We start from the raw sequence: 19,629 nt of genomic DNA, 5'->3' as shown, positions 1-19,629 counted from the left end.
TAAAAAATAAGTGCTAGCTTCAAACCAGAACACTGGGAGCTTTGACCTCCATAATGATGCCTACAATTGTTCACAATGCACTGCAAGTAAAAGATTAGGGAGACTCCAGCGACTAAATGTGAACAGAAGCTTTAATTTTCACAGATGCATTAATGCCAAAAACCAGCATTGTGTGCATCAAAATGAAAAGCATTGTCACTGTCCACTTTCTCAAACACTGTAAAAGCAGAAATAATCCTGTGTAGAGCAAATAAATTGCCACATAAAGAAGAACAGGGATACTGATCAACCCACAAAACTCACATCATTCATATTGTGATAAAAGCAAAATACTGCAGGTAGGTGCTGGAAATCTGAAATAAAAACAGACAATTCTGGCAAAATTCAGGTCTGGCAGCATCTGTTTTGAGTCTGTAACTTCTTCAGAGCATTATTATAATATTGATGTTAGAACATGAATTTAATTACTTACTTAAACCAACATCCTCATCCTCTTGGTCCACCTCATTTTTTGCTCGCCGTTGGTAAATTCGACTGATAAGCAAAGCTACATGACTGAAGATAATAACTGGCGGCGGCAGCCATGGCTTTTCACGATAGGTCATAATGTAACGGTAGCGATTATATTTCCAAAGTCTGTTAGACATGGATTTCATCTCAAAGTACACATTGCTATAGGGGAAAACATACTGAGAACTGTTAAAGCAGTCAAAAGTAAAACTGGTTGCTGCATCCAATGTGAATGTACATAATGAGCCTAAACTCAGATTTAATTACAATGAAGCCCAAATTAGTCTATATTGTTACTTCAAAATTACATTTCTGCATTTTTCTATCAAATCAGATACATCATGGCTTGTTGCTATCTACAAACAGTTCTGACAAAGGACCATCAACCTGCATGGTAAGTCCTAGCTGTTGATCAAAGTGCCTGGAAACAAACAGTCAGGAAGGACATGGAACAAATGGAGGACAAATGAATCGACCAGATGTGCTTTACAACCATCGGAAGTGTGGCCACTGTAATTATGTAGACAAATATGGCAGCTAATTGGGGCACATTAACATCCAACAACAACCAATTATCATAGAATCTACATTGCAGAAGGAGACCATTTGGCCCATCGAGCCAGCACTGATGACAATCCCACCCAGGTTTTATCCTGTAACCCCACATATTTACCCTCCTAACACTCCTGACACCAAGGGGCAATTCATCATGGCCAATCAACCTAACCCGCACATCTTTGGATTGTAGGAGAAAGCCGGAGCACCCGGAGGAAACACATGCAGAATTGAACCTGTGTCCCTGGTGCTGTGAGGCAGTAATGTTAACCACTGTGCTACCTTGCTGCCCAATTGACTAGCCAGTCTGTTTTAAATCATACTGGTCATTTTCTAAAGGTAGTTGCAGGAGTCATATATCTCTCACTTTCAGGTGAGGTACCTCTACCCAGACAATAACACGTGTTGAGATCTCTCAATTCGGAGAGTAGATCGTCATCCTCGATGCATTTGTAACTAAAGCTCCTTCTTCTGACCCAGATGATTTGACACTGGAACAGCAGAGTGCATCCCAAGAACAAGAGCATAGATGATCCAAATCTCAGTGAAATCTGTCAGGTAGTGACTCTGAATATTACTTTCCAAGACCATGATTGTCTCAATGATTCAATTTTTTTCTATGCAAGATGCATTTCCACAATTTGATAAACCTTTGCAATAGAGAGGTAGCTCATCCTCTTTTTATACGTCGTCCTTACTTGAAGAAAGCGATGAGGAGGTTGACCAGTATAATATATTGTGCAAACAGGTAAACTGCCTGGAGAAATGGATTAAGAAATGAACCAGGAGGGCAATCTGCATCTTCTTCACAAGCTGCAATTATAAAATAACAGAAGATTAAAATAATGAATAAATATTGTGCACTTCTCTGTCGATATAATGTAAAGTCTCCACTGCTGATTGGACAATCAGGACTGATCACTAAACGATGCCTATCACGTATGACAGGAATAATGGGTAGATTTCAGCCTTCAGACAGAAAAGGCTATCATTCAACTCCTGTCATAGATTCAAGTTGCACTGCAGTGCAAACTCTCTGCACTTAACCAGAGATTTTGATAAATTCTGCTACATGTCTCATTACAACATTTCCCTGTCCCAATACTATCTCTTATTACATATTTCATGCTTTATGCTGTTCAGAACCAGATGTTTTTATTTTGCAATCAGCAATATTTAAGGATCACATTTTTCCAAACCTGTTACAATCTGAAGACTGATTCCAAGGAAAAGTTTTATCTAACATTCTTAGGTCAAACATTTTAACGTGTCCAAGGTCTGTTACTTTCTGTGTCAATTAGTTTTTATTTCCATTGTTATCCTATGGCAATTCTCAATCTCTTTTATGACTTCCAGGGAACCTGTTGACATTTGGTGGAATGTCCCCTTTATTTAGTGGCACAATTAAACTGAGAATTATTTTAAGGGAGATGTCACTTTCTACTCTTTGAGTTTGTTGATATTCCTATTGATATTTTGTATATATGATAGACAGATAAACAGAGATTAGAAACAGATCTGGAATGACCTAAGTGAACAATGGAGCTGGTTCAAGAGCTGAACAGCCTACTCCAGTTCCTGTTCCTTTGTGCCTCTTATCATTTACAAATGGAGTGAAATCTACAAATATTTTTCTTTGGATTCTGGTTGCTTCAAAGGTAATGAACTTTCAACCAAATACAAAGACTGACCAGGAATTTACTCACAGCTGCTCCTGCTGCATTGCTATAATGTCACTGGATATGTGCCTCAATCAAGGCATTCAAGAGGGCATTAGATGAGTATCTGAATAGAAAAATTGTGCGTGATTGTGGGGAAAAATCTGGAGAATGGCACCAAATCATAACAGTGGAACAGTGCATCGAGGGGACAAGCACCAGGTTAGCTCAGTCAGGAAAAGCAAGTGCCAGAATGTGGTTTGGATTAATCGCAAGTGAGGGCGAGCCAAACAAAAAGAAAACAAATAAGGCTGTCATAAAAATCGGGCCAGGGAAAGTTTCAACTGCAGCGGGTGGCTTCTGGAGTTGCTGACAATAAATCAAACAAAACCAGGAGGAAGGTCAAATAGGTATTTCCAAATGTCCATAAGATTCCCCAGTTTAAATTGGGATGCTTCTGACCTACTATCTGAATTCAAAATGTTTAAACAGTGTACAAAGCTATGGTTTTTGATTCAGGTGTGTCTGAACCAGACAAGCAAGCCATAAAAAATCACCCAGCAAGAAAGAAAGAAAGGTCTACACAGGCTGAACATGTCAGGATTAAGGGTAGAAGAGCTTAAGGATCCCCAAAAATATGAATTACAATGGAAGACCGGTTCAGAACCTGGTTAAACTTTTGTATTCATCGACTAGAGTTCATGCCATTTCAACAACAGGCTGCAGAATCCATAGACCACTTCATCAGCAGATGCAGAGAAAATACGATGTATTGTGATTTTTCAGATACACAGTTAGCAGACAGAATTGTTGAATGCACCAACTCCCATGGAAGCATTCCAGAATGATTTGCTAGGTAAGCCCAAAATGTATAGCATTGAAGGATGGGATCAAGGATGGGCATAAGTACCAAGTGATCCTCACAGGTCAATGAAGCTTGCAGGTCCAAAGCACAGCTACAATTATTGATGCACTCACTAGAACACGCAAACCTAGAAAACATGTGGAATGTGCGGCCTTTTGCATGCAACAAGGAAATATCCCGCTTTCCAACAATTCTCCAAGGCATGCAGCAGAAAGAGCCATTGCAGAGGAAGTGCACCAGAGTGAAGGCGGATGCAGCCACATAGAGCCATGCACTGATGCCAAATAGCCTTCAAGTGACAAACTGAGCATCCGGTCTCTCCTCAGAACATATACATAAGATGACTGACAAACCAGAACATGACAATGACGTGCACCATGAGTTAGAGTGGTGGACACATGTTTCACTCTGCCAATCCTGTGGAAAATATAGATACTGCCACATCATCCAAAATGTTTGCCAAGATTTGAATTATATGCCCTCAGAAAGTTGGTAACCACTTATTATTGGCTAAGGTTGACAGAGGCAAGTGGTAACATACTTACACCTATGAAAAGGCATACAGTCATATTGTACAGAAGAGGCACTTAGGCCCATCGAGTCTGCACCAGCAAAACTGCACGAATCCCACTTTCCAACACTTGACCCATAGCCTTGAATGTTATTACATTTCAGGTGCTCATTCACATACTTTTTAAAGGTTATGAGGTTTCCCACCTCTTGTACTCTCAGGCAGTGCATTCCAGACTCTCACCAACCTCTGGGTGAAAAAGGTTTCCCTCAAATTCCCTCTAAACCTCCTGCCCCTCACTAAAAATTATGCCCCCTCAAGATTGACGTTTCAACCAAGGGAACAACTGCTTCCTATTCACCCTGTTCATAACCCCCTTAATCATATACATCTCAATGACGTCCCCCCCTCAGCCTTCTCTGCTCTAAAGAAAACAACCCAAGCCTATCCAGCCTCTCTTCACAGCTCAAGTGCTCCACATCCTGGTGAATCTCTTCTGCACCCTCTCCAGTGCAATCACATCCTACCTATAGTGAGGCAACCAGAACTGCACTCAGTATTCCAGCTGTGGCCTAACCAAAGTTTCGTACGGCTCCAACATGACTTCCCTGTGTCATGTCTGACATGTTTCCACAGCCATGGAAGGCGATGGTGAAACTTATTGCTGTGAAGCTTTCAGCATACAGTGGTTCACTCATTCTATGTGCAGGATCAATAGTCCTGGAGTGCAACTACAATTAAGCCTCCAGGGTCTCACAGATGTCTTAGACCATGGAGACTAAAGGGCCGATGAGTGTAGGTCTACCAGGATGGCATAACCTCACACTAGTCGCAATCTATGGAATCAGTTAGACCTCACATGGCAGATCAACCTCAGAAAGTAGGTGGGTGAGTGGAATCGGCTGACGTCGGTGGTGGTGGAGGCAAACTCGTTGGGGTCTTTTAAGAGACTTCTGGATGAGTACATGGGATTTAATGGGATTGAGGGCTATAGATAGGCCTAGAGGTGGGGATGTGATCGGCGCAACTTGTGGGCCGAAGGGCCTGTTTGTGCTGTGGCTTTCTATGTTCTATGTTCTATCTCCTCAGTTCATGACATAACATTGAAATATACAGAATGTTTCCACAAAATTGGCAGTTTCAAGGAAACTGCAATAAAACATCTGTCAGAAAATGCAGGTCCATCAACTGATCCACCATGTAAGGAAAGCATCCTCTGACAGGACAAGTTAATGGTAAAACAGAAAAAAAGGAGAAAGATAGTATCATTAGAAGAGTTTAACAGCAAAAAGATTGGTGTAGCTCTGTCGCTTGCCTTAAAAAAGGACGGATTATTAATTGTATGCCTCAATCCACAATATTAAACAGAGCTTTGAAAGGCCGATCCTACAAAATACCCACATCAGAAGAATTAAATCTGAGAATTGTAGCTGCAAATTTTTCTTGAAGCTTGATGCCAAGCATGGTCAATGGTCAGTTCATCTTGCGGAAGAGTCCCAAGAGCTGACTACATTTCATACCCCATTTGGAAAATACTGTTTTCAATTACTTACTTTCGGATTGTTGGCCAGGATCTCTTTCAAGCTCACGTGGACTGTATTACATGCACTGGCCTGAATGCATCTGTGATGCCGATGATATTGTCATTGTGGGAAAAACAAAGCAAGAATATGCTCATAATCTTCACTTATTAATAGAAGCGGCATGTAAGAAAGGATTGGTGTTCAACAGCCAACATGCCATCAACATGCAGCAGATCAATTTATTTTGTTCTATTTATTCCAGTGCTAGCGTATGTTCCAAGTAAAATAGAGAATATTAAGGTCATTGCCAACTCCTCAAAGTAAGGTCCAGCAGAGGGCAGCAGAGCAGCAATGCTGATTGGCTGTTGCGAGGAAGATTTGTATTGAGTGCTCAGTGCTTCCAGAAAGTGGACCTCAGCAAGTCACCCTCCGTGTTCGAATGAAGGTAAATGTCCAGCAGAGGCAGCAGAGTGGTGATGCTGATTGGCTGTTGTGGGGAAGATTTGTATTGACGGTCAGTGCTTCCAGAAAGTGGTTTGTGAAGGAGCTGTTGTCAAGGGGAATAGCATCTCAGCAGAGTATAGGTAATGTCATCTAACTTTCCTCTATGAGGGGAGTGATATGCTCCTCCTGCAAGATGTGGAGATGCTGACCTGTTGAACTTTAACCTGGTGGTGTTAAAACTCTTAGATATGGGAGCACAGGGAAAATTCCATTGTCTCTGATAACTACACCTATGGAAAGTGTACCTGGCTGCAGCTCCTGGGGGACCAAGTTAGGGAGCTGGATGCACTCAGGGTCATCAGGGATGCTGAGCACTTTATACGTAAGAGTTTTAGTGAGGTGGTCACACCTAAAGTGCAGGCAGAGAATAACTCAGTGACAACGAGGAAAGAAAAGAGCAGGCAGAAAGTGCAGAAGTCCCCTGTGGCCATTCCTCTCATAAACAAGTATACCATTTTGGATTTTGTTGGGGGGGTGACCATTCAGGTAAAAGCAGCAGTAGCCAGATCTGTGGCACTATGACTGGCTCTGGGACACAGCAGGAACAGGTAAATGTAAACAGGACCATAGTGATAGAAGGCAGATAGGAGATTCTACGGCCGCAAACGGGAGTCCAGGATGGTGTGTTGCATCCTGGGTGCCAGGGTCAAGGATATCTCAGAGCGGCTGCAGAACATTCTCAAGGGGAAAGGTGAGCTGCCAAAAGTTGTTGTCATGATGTGGAGTTGTTGTGCACATTGGTACAAATGAATAAATAGAAATAGGGATGAGGTCCTGAGGAGTAATTATAGGGAGCTAGGAAAAAGGTTAAGAAGCAGGACCTCAAGGGTGGTAATCTCTGGATTACTTCCACTGTCACATGCTAGTGAGGGTAAGAACAGGAGAATATGGCAGATGAATGCATGGCTAAAGAATTGGAGGAGGGGAGTAGGGATTCAGATTCTTATATCATTGGGATCTTTTCTGGGGCAGAGGCGACCTGTGTAAGAGGGATGGGTTGCATTTGAACTGGAGGGGGACCAATATCCTTGGGGGTAGATTTGCTAGTGCTACAAGAGAGGGTTCAAACTAGACTGGTAGGGAGGTGGGATCCTCAGCAGCAGGGAAGCAAATGAGGGGCTGAAAGGAGATGCAGTACTCAGCAACAGCAAGCTGAATAGACATGATAGGCAGGAGCACGGCAGGGAGCGGGAAAACCCTGTTGGATTAAATTGCATCTATTTCAATGCAAGAGGGTTGACAGGTAAGGCTGGTGAATTCAGGGCATGGATAGATACGTGGGACTGGGATAGTATAGCCATAACTGAAACATGGCTAAGGGAGGGACAGGACTGGCAGCTTAATGTTCCAGGGTACAGGTGCTTTAGACCCCTCAAGGATCAAAGTGGACACATATAGAGTCATAGAGGTTTACAGCATGGAAGCAGGCCCTTCGGCCCAACTTGTCCATGCCGCCCTTTTTTTTTAAACCCCTAAGCTAGTCCCAATTGCCTGCATTTGGCCCCTATCCCTCTAAACCCATCTTACCCATGTAACTGTCTAAACGCTTTTTAAAAGACAAAATTGTACCCGTCTCTACTACTACCTCTGGCAGCTTGTTACAGACACTCACCACCCTCTGTGTGAAAAAATTGTCCCCTGGACCCTTTTGTATCTCTCCCGTCTCACCTTAAACCTATGCCCTCTATTTTTAGACTCCCCTACCTTTGGGAAAAGATATTGACTATCTAGCTGATCTATGCCTTCATTATTTTATAGACCTCTATAAGGTCACCCCTCAGCCTCCTACGCTCCAGAGAAAAAAGTCCCAGTCTATCCAGCCTCTCCTTATAATTCAAACTATCAAGTCCCAGGAGCATCCTAGTAAATCTTTTCTGCACTCTTTCTAGTTTAATAATATCATTTCTATAATAGGGTGACCAGAACTGTACACAGTATTCTAAGTGTGGCCTTACCAATGTCTTGTACAACTTCAACAAGACGTCCCAACTCCTGTATTCAACGTTCTGACAAATGAAACCAAGCATGCTGAATGCCTTCTTCACCACTCTGTCCACCTGTGACTCCATTTTCACACAGCTATGAACATGTACCCCTAGATCTCTTTGTTCTGTAACTCTCCCCAACACCCTACCATTAACTGAGAAAGTCCTGCCCTGGTTCAATCTACCAAAATGCATCGCCTCGCATTTATTTAAATTAAATTCCATCTGCCATTCATCAGCCCACTGGCCCAATCGATCAAGATCCTGTTGCAATCCGAGATAATCTTCTTCACTGTCCACTATACCACCAATCTTGGTGTCATCTGCAAACTTACTAACAATGCCCCCTATATTCTCATCCAAATCATTTAATATAAATGACAAATAACTGTGGACCCAGCACCAATCCCTGAGGCACACCGCTGGTCACAGGCCTCCAGTTTGAAAAACAACCCTCTACAACCAACCTCTGGCTTCTGTCATCAAGCCACACACATATGTGTGGAACCGCAGGAGATGGTCGAGATTCTCAATTAAAATTTCTCCTCTGTGTTTACCGTGAAGAAAAACATGAAGTCTTGGAAACCAGGGAAAGTTAGTGGCGATATATTGGGGACAGTTTGCATTACAGTAGAGGAGGTGATGGGCGTATTAAAATGTATGAAGGTGGATAAATCTCCTGGCCCTGACCAGGTATATCCAAGAACACTGCAAGAGGCTAGAGAAGAAATTGCAGGAGCCCTGGCTGAGATATTTGCATCATCGTTAGCCACGGGTGAGGTACCAGAGGACTGGAGGGTAGCAAATGTTGTGCCCTTATTTAAGAAGGGCTGCAAAGAAAAATCCTTAGCACTGGTCGATGCCCGGTGGGCAGTGCCAGGATGCCCCTTCGGCAGTGCCAGGGAGCCAGGCTGGCACTGCCAAGGTGACAATAGCCAGGGGGCACTCCCCCTGGTGCCTGACCCTCTGGAGGGCCTCAATTGCCCCTTCTTCACTCCAGCGGGCCACCAGCTTTCCGCAAGTGGGGAGCTCTACTAAATACTGCCGGAGTAAAATACTCCTGGTGGAAGGGGGAAGGCTAGCGGGCCTGGAGACTTCAGTCCTGGGCCCCCTAATGATATTAAAATTGTATGGTGATGCTAATTAAATATATTATGCAGCTCCGCACCGGAAATCAGCACGGAGCTGATGGCACTGGAAATCCAGCTACCAGAGACTCGTGGAGGCCATGTCACCCAGTGGGGAGCCTGCAAAACGGCCTCCGTTAGAGTCTCCCAGCCCGCTATACTACAAAAGCAGTGCAGTGGGCTGGGAGAATCGCCCCGATGTCTTTCCTGTGGAACAAATACCACGAATATCTCATCGAAGCACTGAAACAGTCATTATTAGAAGCACGGACATTGCAATTTTACAATCCTAGGGAGACAACTACCCTGGAGATAGATGCCTTACAGAAAGATCTGGGAGCATACACTACAAAAACACAAACTGGTTGCATTTGCTTCAAAATCTCTGTCTGTAACACAATCCAACTACTCCAACATTGATTGGGAAACATTAGCTTTAATGTTTGGAATCGTGCATTCTCATACAGACCCACTTGGCAAAAAATTTGTGATAGAGACTGACTGTGGTAGAGAGCATGCCACAAGCATTGCTGACACAAGTAAAAACACACCCACATGGCAGGCATTGGAGAATTACAAACTTTTTTTTCAATTAAAGTGCAGCAGTGGGCTATTCATGGCTTTGTATAGATTATCCTACTCTGGAGTCCAACTCATGTATTTATGGATATCAGATATTGCATTAGTAGGTGTAAAAATCTGAGTACATACGATCAATTTCACCAGCATAGACTTCACCAAATATCATCCAATAAGGCTGGAACACTATATCCCGAGCAAGTCGCCAAGATGGTTCTTCTGCTGGAGAGAGTATAGCCTTTCTTGACACCCCGAAACTCAAGAGAACAATTGCCATCAGAATCACTATATAGAACATGTTTGTTGTCTAAAACAGAAAGAAATAGATTTATTTTGCTACAAGAATTATAGTATATAGAGAATAATTTGCATATCATGTCTGATTTGATTTTCAGGTTAGTGTAAACCCAAACATAGCAAGTGGAACCCTCTACTGTTTTGCATGATAAATCCAAGAATTATTATTTCCATTCAAAGAACAACTTGCACAGTTTCAAAGGGTGCTAGTTATCTACTCAACAGCTAGTTTCCAAATTAGGATTGATGATGCTTCAGTATCACAATTTTCCCCAAATCCTTTGCAAGGTTTAGTGTAGAAGCTTCTAAATTATATTTATCAGGGCATTCCAATGGATCTCCACTCCCAGCCCCAAGTAGAATAGCCTTGATTTTTAGCCTCTACTTGCTGTGAGTGAGACTTTGTGCTTTGTACCTCGCAAAAGTGTCTCCATAATATTCAGAAACCACAAAGTGATACTAAAATTTGTACCCCATAATTACAAAGAGATTTTAATGTTTAATTATTATTTATGCTTTTTTATTATTAGCATTACTTTTCATTTTAAGTGCATATGATAATGCACAATAGTATCAATCAAATTTTCTCCTATCGTAACAGTTTTCAGGGTGAAGTATGACGTGGGATAGATACACCATTAATTTTCCTTTGCTCTAAGTGTATACCACACCAACAATTTTGGAAGCATATCATCCATTGCACCACTATTTTTTTTACTTTATGGGTAGTAAACAACTTAGGATAGGACAAGCTAATTTTACATCTGGTTTTATAAATGACAGAGAAAGGAGCCTTTTAATACATCCTTTTATGCCTGATATGAGAGGGCGGCATGGTGGCATGGTGGGTAGCACTGCTGCCTCACAGCGCCAGGGACCCGAGTTTGATTCCCGGTTGGGTCACTGTCAGTGCGGAGTCTGCACATTCTCCCTGTGTCTGCATGGTTTTCCTCTAGGTGCTCCAGTTTCCTCCAAAGATGTGCAGGTTAGGTGAATTGGCCATGATAAATTCTCCCTAAGTGGACCCGAACAGGTGCCGGAATGTGGCAACTGGAGAATTTTCACTTCATTGCAGTATTAATGTAAGCCTACTTGTACTTAATAAATAAACTTTCAAAGCCTCAAGTAACAGGTTTAGTTTGCTAACGCCCTATGCCATCCAGTCTTCCCTTCATAGTCTACAACTTATAAACATACCTTTGCATACGTTTCCCATCTAGAAAACCTAAATTAGTACTGTCACACTTTTGTCATTTCTGTGGCAACTTTTTTGTTATAAATTTCTGTGTCACATTAACACCTTATTAACCAACTTATTGAGTTCTTTGAGAAGGTGACCAAAGAGGTGGATGAGGGTAAAGCGGTTGATGTGGTGTATATGGATTTCAGCAAAATGTTTGATAAGGTTCCCCATGGTAAGCTTTTGCAGAAAATATGAACACATGGGATTGAGGGTGATTTAGCGGTTTGGATCAGGAATTGGCTAGCTGTAAGAAAACAGAGGGTGGTGGTTGATGGGAAATATTCATCCTGGAGTTCAGTTACTAGTGGTGTACCGCAAGGATCTGTTTTGGGGCCACTGCTGTTTGTCATTTTTATTAATGACCTGGATGAGGGCGTAGAAGGATGGATTAGTAAATTTGCGGATGACACTAAAGTCGGTGGAGTTGTAGACAGTGCAGAGGGAAGTGGCAGGTTACAGAGGGACATAGATAAGCTGCAGAGCTGGGCTGAGAGGTGGCAAATGGAGTTTAATGCGGAAAAGTGTGAGGTGATTCACTTTGGAAGGAGTAACAGGAATACAGAGTACTGGGCTAATGGTAAGATACTTGGTAGTATGGATGAACAGAGGGATATGGGTGTCCATGTGCATTGATCCCTGAAAGTTGGCACCCAGGTTGATAGGGTTGTTAAGAAGGCATACGGTGTGTTAGCTTTTATTAGTAGAGGGATTGAGTTTCGGAGCCAGGAGGTCATGCTGCAACTGTACAAAATTCTGGTGCGGCCGCACTTGGAGAATTGCGTACAGTTCTGGTCGCCGCATTATAGGACAGATGGGGAAGCATTGGAAAGGGTGCAGAGGAGATTTACCAGGATGTTGCCTGGTATGGTGGGAAGGTCTTATGAGGAAAAGCTGAGGGACTTGAGGTTGTTTTCATTAGAGAGAAGAAGGTTAAGAGGTGACTTAATAGAGGCATACAAGATGATCAGAGGATTAGATAGGGTGGATAGTGAGAGCCTTTTTCCTCGGATGGTGATGGCTAACACGAGGGGACATAGCTTTAAATTGAGGGGTGAGAAATATAGGACAGATGTTCGAGGTAGGTTCTTTACTCAGAGAGTAGTAAGGGCGTGGAATGCCCTGCCTGCAGCAGTAGTGGACTCGTCAACATTAAGAGCATTCAAATGGTTATTGGATGAACATATGGATGATATTGGAATAGTGTAGATTAGAGGGGCTTTAGATTGGTTTCACTGGTCGGTGCAACATCGAGGGCAGAAGGGCCTGTACTGCGCTGTAATGTTCTATAGCAACCATCTATGTAAATATCACATGGCCAACAACACTAGTCTGTCAGTGGTTGCACTGTGATGCCTCATTTTACGAATCCCAGCTTCTCACTCTGTGTTTTACAAAAGCTCCCATAAATTTTGCTGTTTAACTATAAATAATAAATATAAATTCACAGTATTGTAGCGAGATGAGGATGGAATGTCTGATCTTAAAACTTGGACTGAGAAATGTCTGCCTCACGTTACAACAATAACTACAATTCAAAAGTAACTACGCTTCATTTTTAATATGTTCTATCTTTGAGACATCCGAAGATTAAGAAAGGCATTATACAAATGCAAGTCCTTATTTTCCTTCTGCACGACTGGGTGCAACTAACCTCACCCTCCTAAATGCCCTTCAATACCCAGGGGGTAGAATTGACTCGGCAGGTTTTGACTTTGTACAAATGTGTGCTAGCAAATCGGCAACTCATTTTACATCTTTCCAAATTTTTATTTCTATTGAAGTGAATGGAAATCAACATTTGGAGAGATTCGCAAAAGGCAGCCTATGTTATAAAATCCACCCCTTTCAATCCAATCAAATTATGATTTGTTCAGAATTCTGCCTGACACCACCCAGCAACAAGAAAATAAATCATAAACTTAAACACATCAGCTTTAATATCATTGAGAAAATTAGTTGTGAGAAATATATGTTAATATACTTATACATAAATATCTACTTCATAGTGAAAACAGCTTATTTGTGGCAGGAAAAGTACACTGAAGTATTTTTGAATACTTGCCATTCGCCCAATCATTGTCAAGTATGGCCCTGCATGTTGATTCGCTGCAAAGAAATCCAGAAGCCTCACAAACCAAAATATAAAGTCGAGGGAGTATATAATCTTTCCAGCGGTCTGTAATGGCTGGTCAGTCCAACGTAAACCAAAACCCACAGCAAATAGGACTATAGCCAAAGAGTCATTCAAGTTCCAGTATTCTTGGACCCAAACTTTAACCTTCCGGCTGAATTTTCCTGGCTCTGATATGAAGATCTGTACAACAAAGGTTAAAATGAAGATGAAATCAGACCATATTCTGTATTGCCTTTGAGTAAAGTTCAATAATTCAATCATTTCAGAAATTGGAAAGACAGAAAACATCCTTTGCAAGCAGGACTTAAGAGTTCCAAATAATATGTCGCTGAACTTGTGCCACCTGAGAGGCATCTCCAACTGGCTTGGAAGAATGTTGGAGAGGGAACAAGCAGACCAGTTATTGAGATCCACGTTGAAGTCACATTTGGAAAGAGTAGGCCAGAGGTCTTGTTTGGAGAGAACCAGGAACTAGAAGGTCAATTAAATATCTGGACACCAAGGGTAAACTTGCGGTAGAGAAGAAGGATTTATTTTCTTGGGGCACTAGTACCAGTAGAAGGATAGGAAAGAATTTCACCATCAGGAAAGGCTCCACATGAATCGGGTGAGGCATAATGAGACCACCCAGTTCTACTAAATAAAAAATTCTTATATTTGTCCTCATTATGTATGCTTGGTTGAGGCCCCAGGTTCATAAAAGGATTATCTCAGCAAGGGGTTCTAGTTGGATCATTGGAGAGAACTGTTGACTTTCCTTGATTGACATCTTTAAGTGGTTACATTAAGTTACTATGTGATCTATTTTGTCACTATCTTGATGTTTCTTTGCACAGGATTAAGAGGTATGCCCTTATCTGAACACTCTGTTATTGCTAGTTTATTGGTCTGTCTGATTGACACTTTTATAGTGTTATCGGAATGGCTGCTTTTTCCCAAAAGGTGATTTTGATTGGGTGTTTTTTTTCTAAGTAGTTATGTGGTTCATTGGTTCTGTACATAGTACATACTGGATGAATGGGCATGGACAAGTGATGAATTGGCATGGAGGGAATGATAGGTTCAGAGTGGTAGGTGGGGGAGCATGTGTTGTCATGGGGGTATAAGGGACATGGGGGTGAGGGGGGTTTGAGTTCGCATTGAACTTGAAAGGAGGAAGCCGGTTTAGGGCATGGATGATACCCTTTGAACTTACTGTTTAAAAAGTTTCCTAATCCAGACTATGGTTCACAACTCCTCTGAGAGGGGGCAAACCACAAGTCATGGGCAAACTGGTCTGACACCATAGAAACTGCGGGGAAGCATGGGGATGCTGACCCCTGCAATGTAGCCAAATTATGGTGGACAGCTCAGGGGTAGGTGAGAAGGTGGTGGGCTTGCCATCCTTCATATTTTACATGCCTCCCACCCCCAAATGAAAACATACCTAACAGGGATCCGTAAAATCCAGCCAATTGATTTTCACATTCAGTTTAACCCACTGAAAGTACAGTAATTTCAATTTTATTTTCAATCAGTAGGGCAACACGGTGGCACAGTGGTTAGCAACTGCTGCCTCACAGTGCTAGGGACCCAGGTTCAATTCAGACCTTATGTGGAGTTTGCACCTTCCCCTCATGTCTGCGTGGGTTTCCTCCCGCTCCTCTGGCTTCCTCCCACAGTCCAAAGATGTGCAGGTTAGGTTGAATGGCCATGCTAAATTGCCCCTTCTTGTCAGGGAAATTAACAGGGTAAATGCGTGGGGTTGTGGGGATAGGGCCTGGGTGGGATTGTTATCGGTGCAGGTTCAATGGGCCAACTGGCCTCTTTCGGCACTGTAGTGATTCTATGATTCTATCTCAATATTGTGTTTCATTTTCTCTCCTACTTGACCATCATTGCCTACATTATATTAATATCCATTTAAAAGGGTATTCAGGCCTCTGCTTTGTTTGTGATTGACTGTTGAGAACTGTTTCAGGTAGCAGACGTTACATTAATGTTTCCAGTTAATTCAGGTGCAGGTTTGAGACCAATCGTACTTATGTAGAACCTGCAGATATGTGTTATCCTGCTGATTCAATGAGCTGAGTTTTACAGGGGGACATATTGAAACATTGAAAATAGGAGCTTGAGGAGGCCATATGGCCCATTGAGTCTGCTCTGCATTCAATGTGATCATGGTTGATCCTCAATCTCAACCCTATAGACCTTTTCATTCCCAATGCCATATTCCTGCTCTCTCCCCATACTCCTTGATGCCTTTAGTATCTCGATATCTATCTATTTCTTTCTTAAATACATTCAATTACTTGGTCTCCACAGCATTATATGGTATAAAATTCCATAGGTTCACCACCCTCCAGATTAAGAAAGTTCTCCTAATCTCAGTCCTAAATATCTTCCCCTTATCCTGAGACTGTGACCCCATGTTATAGACACCCCCCGCCAGAGGAAACAATATCCTTGCATTCAGTTTGTCCAGCCCTGTCAGAATAATGTATGTTTCAATGAGATCCCTCTCATTCTTCTAAACTCCAGTGAATACAGGCCCAGTCAACTCAATCTCTCCTCAAATAACAATCATGCCATCCCTGGAATCAGTCTGGTAAACCCTTGCTGCATTCCATCTATGTCAAATGTATATTTTCTTAAGGAAGGAGACCAAAACTGCACACAATACTCCAGCTGTGGTCTCACTCAGATCCTGTACATCTGCAGTTAGATGTAGTTACTCCTGTACTCAAATCCTCTTGCAATTAAGGCCAACATACCATTTGCCTTCCAAACTGCTTGTTGCATGTGCATGCTTGTTTTCAATGACTGGTGTACAAGGACACATAGGTCCCTTTATACCTCAACATTTTCCAATCAATCACCCTTTAAATAATATTCAGCCATTCTGTTTTTCCTACCAAAGTGGATAACTTCATATTTATCTACATTATCCTGCATCTGCCATGTATTTGTCCACTCATTCAACTTGTCTAAATTACCTTGAAGCCTCTTATCATCCTCCTCACCACTCACAATTCCATCTAGTTTTGTGGCATCGCAAACCTGAAAATATTACAGTTGAATCCCTCATCCAAATTGTTGATGTATATTGTGAATAGTTGGGGCCCAAGCATTGACCCCTGCAGGACCACACTCACGAGTCACCACATTCCACTCTGAAAAAGACCCATTTATTCCTACACTCTGTTTTCTGTCTGCTAACCAATTCTCAACCCATGCCAGTATATTACCCCCTAGTCCCATGTGCTTTAATTTTGGACACTAACTTCTTTTGTGGGATTTTATCAAAAGTTTCCCCCTATCTATTCTACCAGTTACAACTCAAAAAACTCCAGTGGGTTTGTCAAACATGAATTCCCTTTCATTTCTACAGAGTGGGTGGCGAGCAAAGTTGGTTGCGAACAGACCAACTTTAAAAAAGGCTGCCCCACAAGTTCAAAATGGGACTTTTGCCCAGGAATCTGGCTCAATAGGGAGTTGGGGGGGGCGGGGGGGGTCAGGTTTTGAAGTCCCAGCAAGTTGTGGGGGAGGGGGGGGAAGGGGGGGATGGTTACAGGGAGGTGGGAGGTACAAACTTGATGGCTCAGTGGCAGGGGGTAGAGGTATCCTCGATATGCTCAGCATTTCCTCTCATCTTTTGGTGAAAATATCAGTCTACCCACTATCATCTGCCTCCCAATGCCAACCATATTATGCCCCTAATTGGCCAGGTCAGGGCCTCAATAGGTCTAACATCAGACAGGGTTAGTGGACACCTTACCCATCCACAGTATTATGGAAACGGGTTGGGGAGGGTGAGAGGTGATGGGCCAGCTACTCGTCATGGTTTTTTGTGCCTCACTGCCAAAAACACATTCAGTGGAGCCATTGAAATCCAGCCTAATACGGCAGCCTGATCAAACTGAGGTTTACAAGGTCAGTAGTTGTTCAGTTGAGTGTTAGGATCAGAGGGTTGCCAAGTGCCAAGTAGAAAGATTAGTGTTTTTTTCTGAACTCACATTAAGCTTTACTGGAACAGCCAGGAGCAAAGTCATAGAGGTCAGAAAGGGAGTAGATGAAGAACTGAAATGTCAAGCAACGTGGAGGTCAGGGATTTACAACAACATCTGAGTCAACGCAATGTGAAAACTACATCATGAATACAAAAACTGCACTATAATTGGGCCATTAGTGCAACAGAGGCTTATTGCTAACTCGCTTCCACATTCCAAATACACAAAGGTGATTTCAGTGTAACAAACCTTGGGAAAACATTTTCAGGTTCAGTGAGCAAATGTAGTGTGGTGCATTAATGGGTCACGAATGTGCCCTGGAAACATCGTGAAGAACTCTTAATTTAACAGCACAGAGCAAGATAAAGGTGATAAGCGGCATATATGTGTCAAATTTTACAACATTTGGTTGTCGCATGCACCTAATAGCATCTACATGAAGAGGTCCGTGTGTTGCTGGCCATAAAACACCAGGTATGATTGAACAAAATGTGTCAGACTTTAAGACCTACACAACTGCTGCCACCAATGTACTGACCTCAGGGCATTCTTCAATTCATTGTACTCATTAGCAAAGTCAAACATTCCTATGTGCCTTGAAGTACAGATTCCAGAATCTTAGAAAGGCGCCAGGGAAGAAATGTCCTTCCACAGCACAGCCGCTAAGGCCATTTCCTCCGTGCAGAAAAAAGTCAGTGGGAATATGTATTAGCAAAACTGAAGCCCATGGGATTCAATAGACAGTAGCAGTATGGATGGAAAATTGGCTGACAGAAAGTAGAGACATTCGGTGAACACTTGTTTTTCAGAACTGGGGGGCAGTGTACAGTAATGTTCCCCAATGGTCTGTATTAGGACCACTACTTTTTGTAATGACTGGGTACAGAGGACATCATTTCAAAATTTGTGGATGACACAAAGTGTACAAACGTAGTTAAGTGAGGATGATCGTAGCAGATGAGGACATAGGCGGAAACTGGCAGATGAAATTCAATTTAGAGAAGTGTGAATTGATACACTTCAAATGAAAAATGAGGCAATAGAAGCTAAATGGTAGAATTTCAAAAGTGATTGCATCTATATGAAGAGGTCCGTGTATTGTTGACGAAAGCAATCTTCTTAAATCGCTGCTTAGACTTCAGGTGAAACACTGGCTGAGATTTAATGTAGAGGAGATGGCCCCAAAGCCGGGAAGTTGGGGGGCCAAACCACCTTTGTCGGTCTTGGAAATCATAGCTAAGTTTTATGTTGCTCAGGCAATTAGCTGCCTGAAGTTGTGGCTTCCATCTCCCCGAGGCAAGATGTCACACCTCCAAGAGTTGAGGGTTGGCAGCTCTTCAATCCCAGCAGTCTCTGAGATCAGCGCCAACCGCTGGGACTGCAGTAGGCCCCACATCAGGAGCATCACCTGGAGGCTCAGAATTAAGGTACTGGGGTGAGCTGACTGGGGCCAGTCAGGCAGATCCTGACAAGGTACGGTAGGGGTGATCAAGAAGCCAGAGGGAACAGGGCGGCCTTTGCAATGGGAAGTCCTCTCCATGGGCATAGGAAACAGGAAAGACAACAGGTAACAGGAAAGACTACCTCTCTGAGCCTGCAAGCAGGCCACCAAAATCCCTCCCTACTTAATTGGTCACTTAAGGACTTCAATTGACATAAAAATAGATAAGTCACCCGTCACCTATCCAACTGCTGTTAAAATACCAACAAAGGCAGGTAGGTGACAGTCACTGCACCACTTGCCACCCCACCTGATATTACCCCACCAGCCAGCTCACTCTGGGGATTGGGAGAGGGTGTGTAAAATTCCAGCCACTGTGTCCATTTCTGGATTCTACATTTTAGAGAGTATGCCAAGGCATAAGAGAATGCAGAACAGATTTAGCAAAATGGTTAGGGGATGAAGGAATTGGGTTGTGTGCAGAAGATGGAATTGTTCTCCTTGGAACAAAAATGTTTACATGAAGATATAATAAAGATGTTCAAAATGATGATGAGTTTTGATATGGAGATGAATCTTTTCACTGGCAGAAAAGTTGGTAATCAGAGGATATGGACTTAAGACAATTGTGGAGAAAGGCAAGTACGTTGTTAAATTCTGGAATGCATAACCAGAAAGTATAATGGAAGCAGATTCAGCCATAACTTT

At 42.6% G+C, this 19,629-nt stretch overlaps 1 protein-coding gene across 1 annotated transcript in view; it reads right to left on the bottom strand.

Moving 5' to 3' along the window:
* The window catches only part of trpm6 (transient receptor potential cation channel, subfamily M, member 6), a 159,811-nt gene that overhangs the window by 53,890 nt on the left and 86,292 nt on the right, over window positions 1–19,629 (bottom strand). Inside the window, exons 21-24 of the mRNA XM_078213871.1 lie at window positions 13,420–13,671; window positions 9,950–10,124; window positions 1,764–1,878; window positions 473–672 (exon numbers count right to left, since the gene is read on the bottom strand). Of these exons, the coding sequence (XP_078069997.1) occupies window positions 473–672; window positions 1,764–1,878; window positions 9,950–10,124; window positions 13,420–13,671 (742 nt within the window). The remainder of the gene's footprint in view (window positions 1–472; window positions 673–1,763; window positions 1,879–9,949; window positions 10,125–13,419; window positions 13,672–19,629) is intronic.

This window comes from Mustelus asterias, chromosome 6 (genome assembly GCF_964213995.1).
Source record: "Mustelus asterias chromosome 6, sMusAst1.hap1.1, whole genome shotgun sequence".
In the NCBI taxonomy this organism is placed as follows: domain Eukaryota; kingdom Metazoa; phylum Chordata; class Chondrichthyes; order Carcharhiniformes; family Triakidae; genus Mustelus; species Mustelus asterias.
The sequence above is the reverse complement of the archived record's forward strand: the minus strand, read 5'-3'. Positions and strand labels throughout refer to the sequence as shown.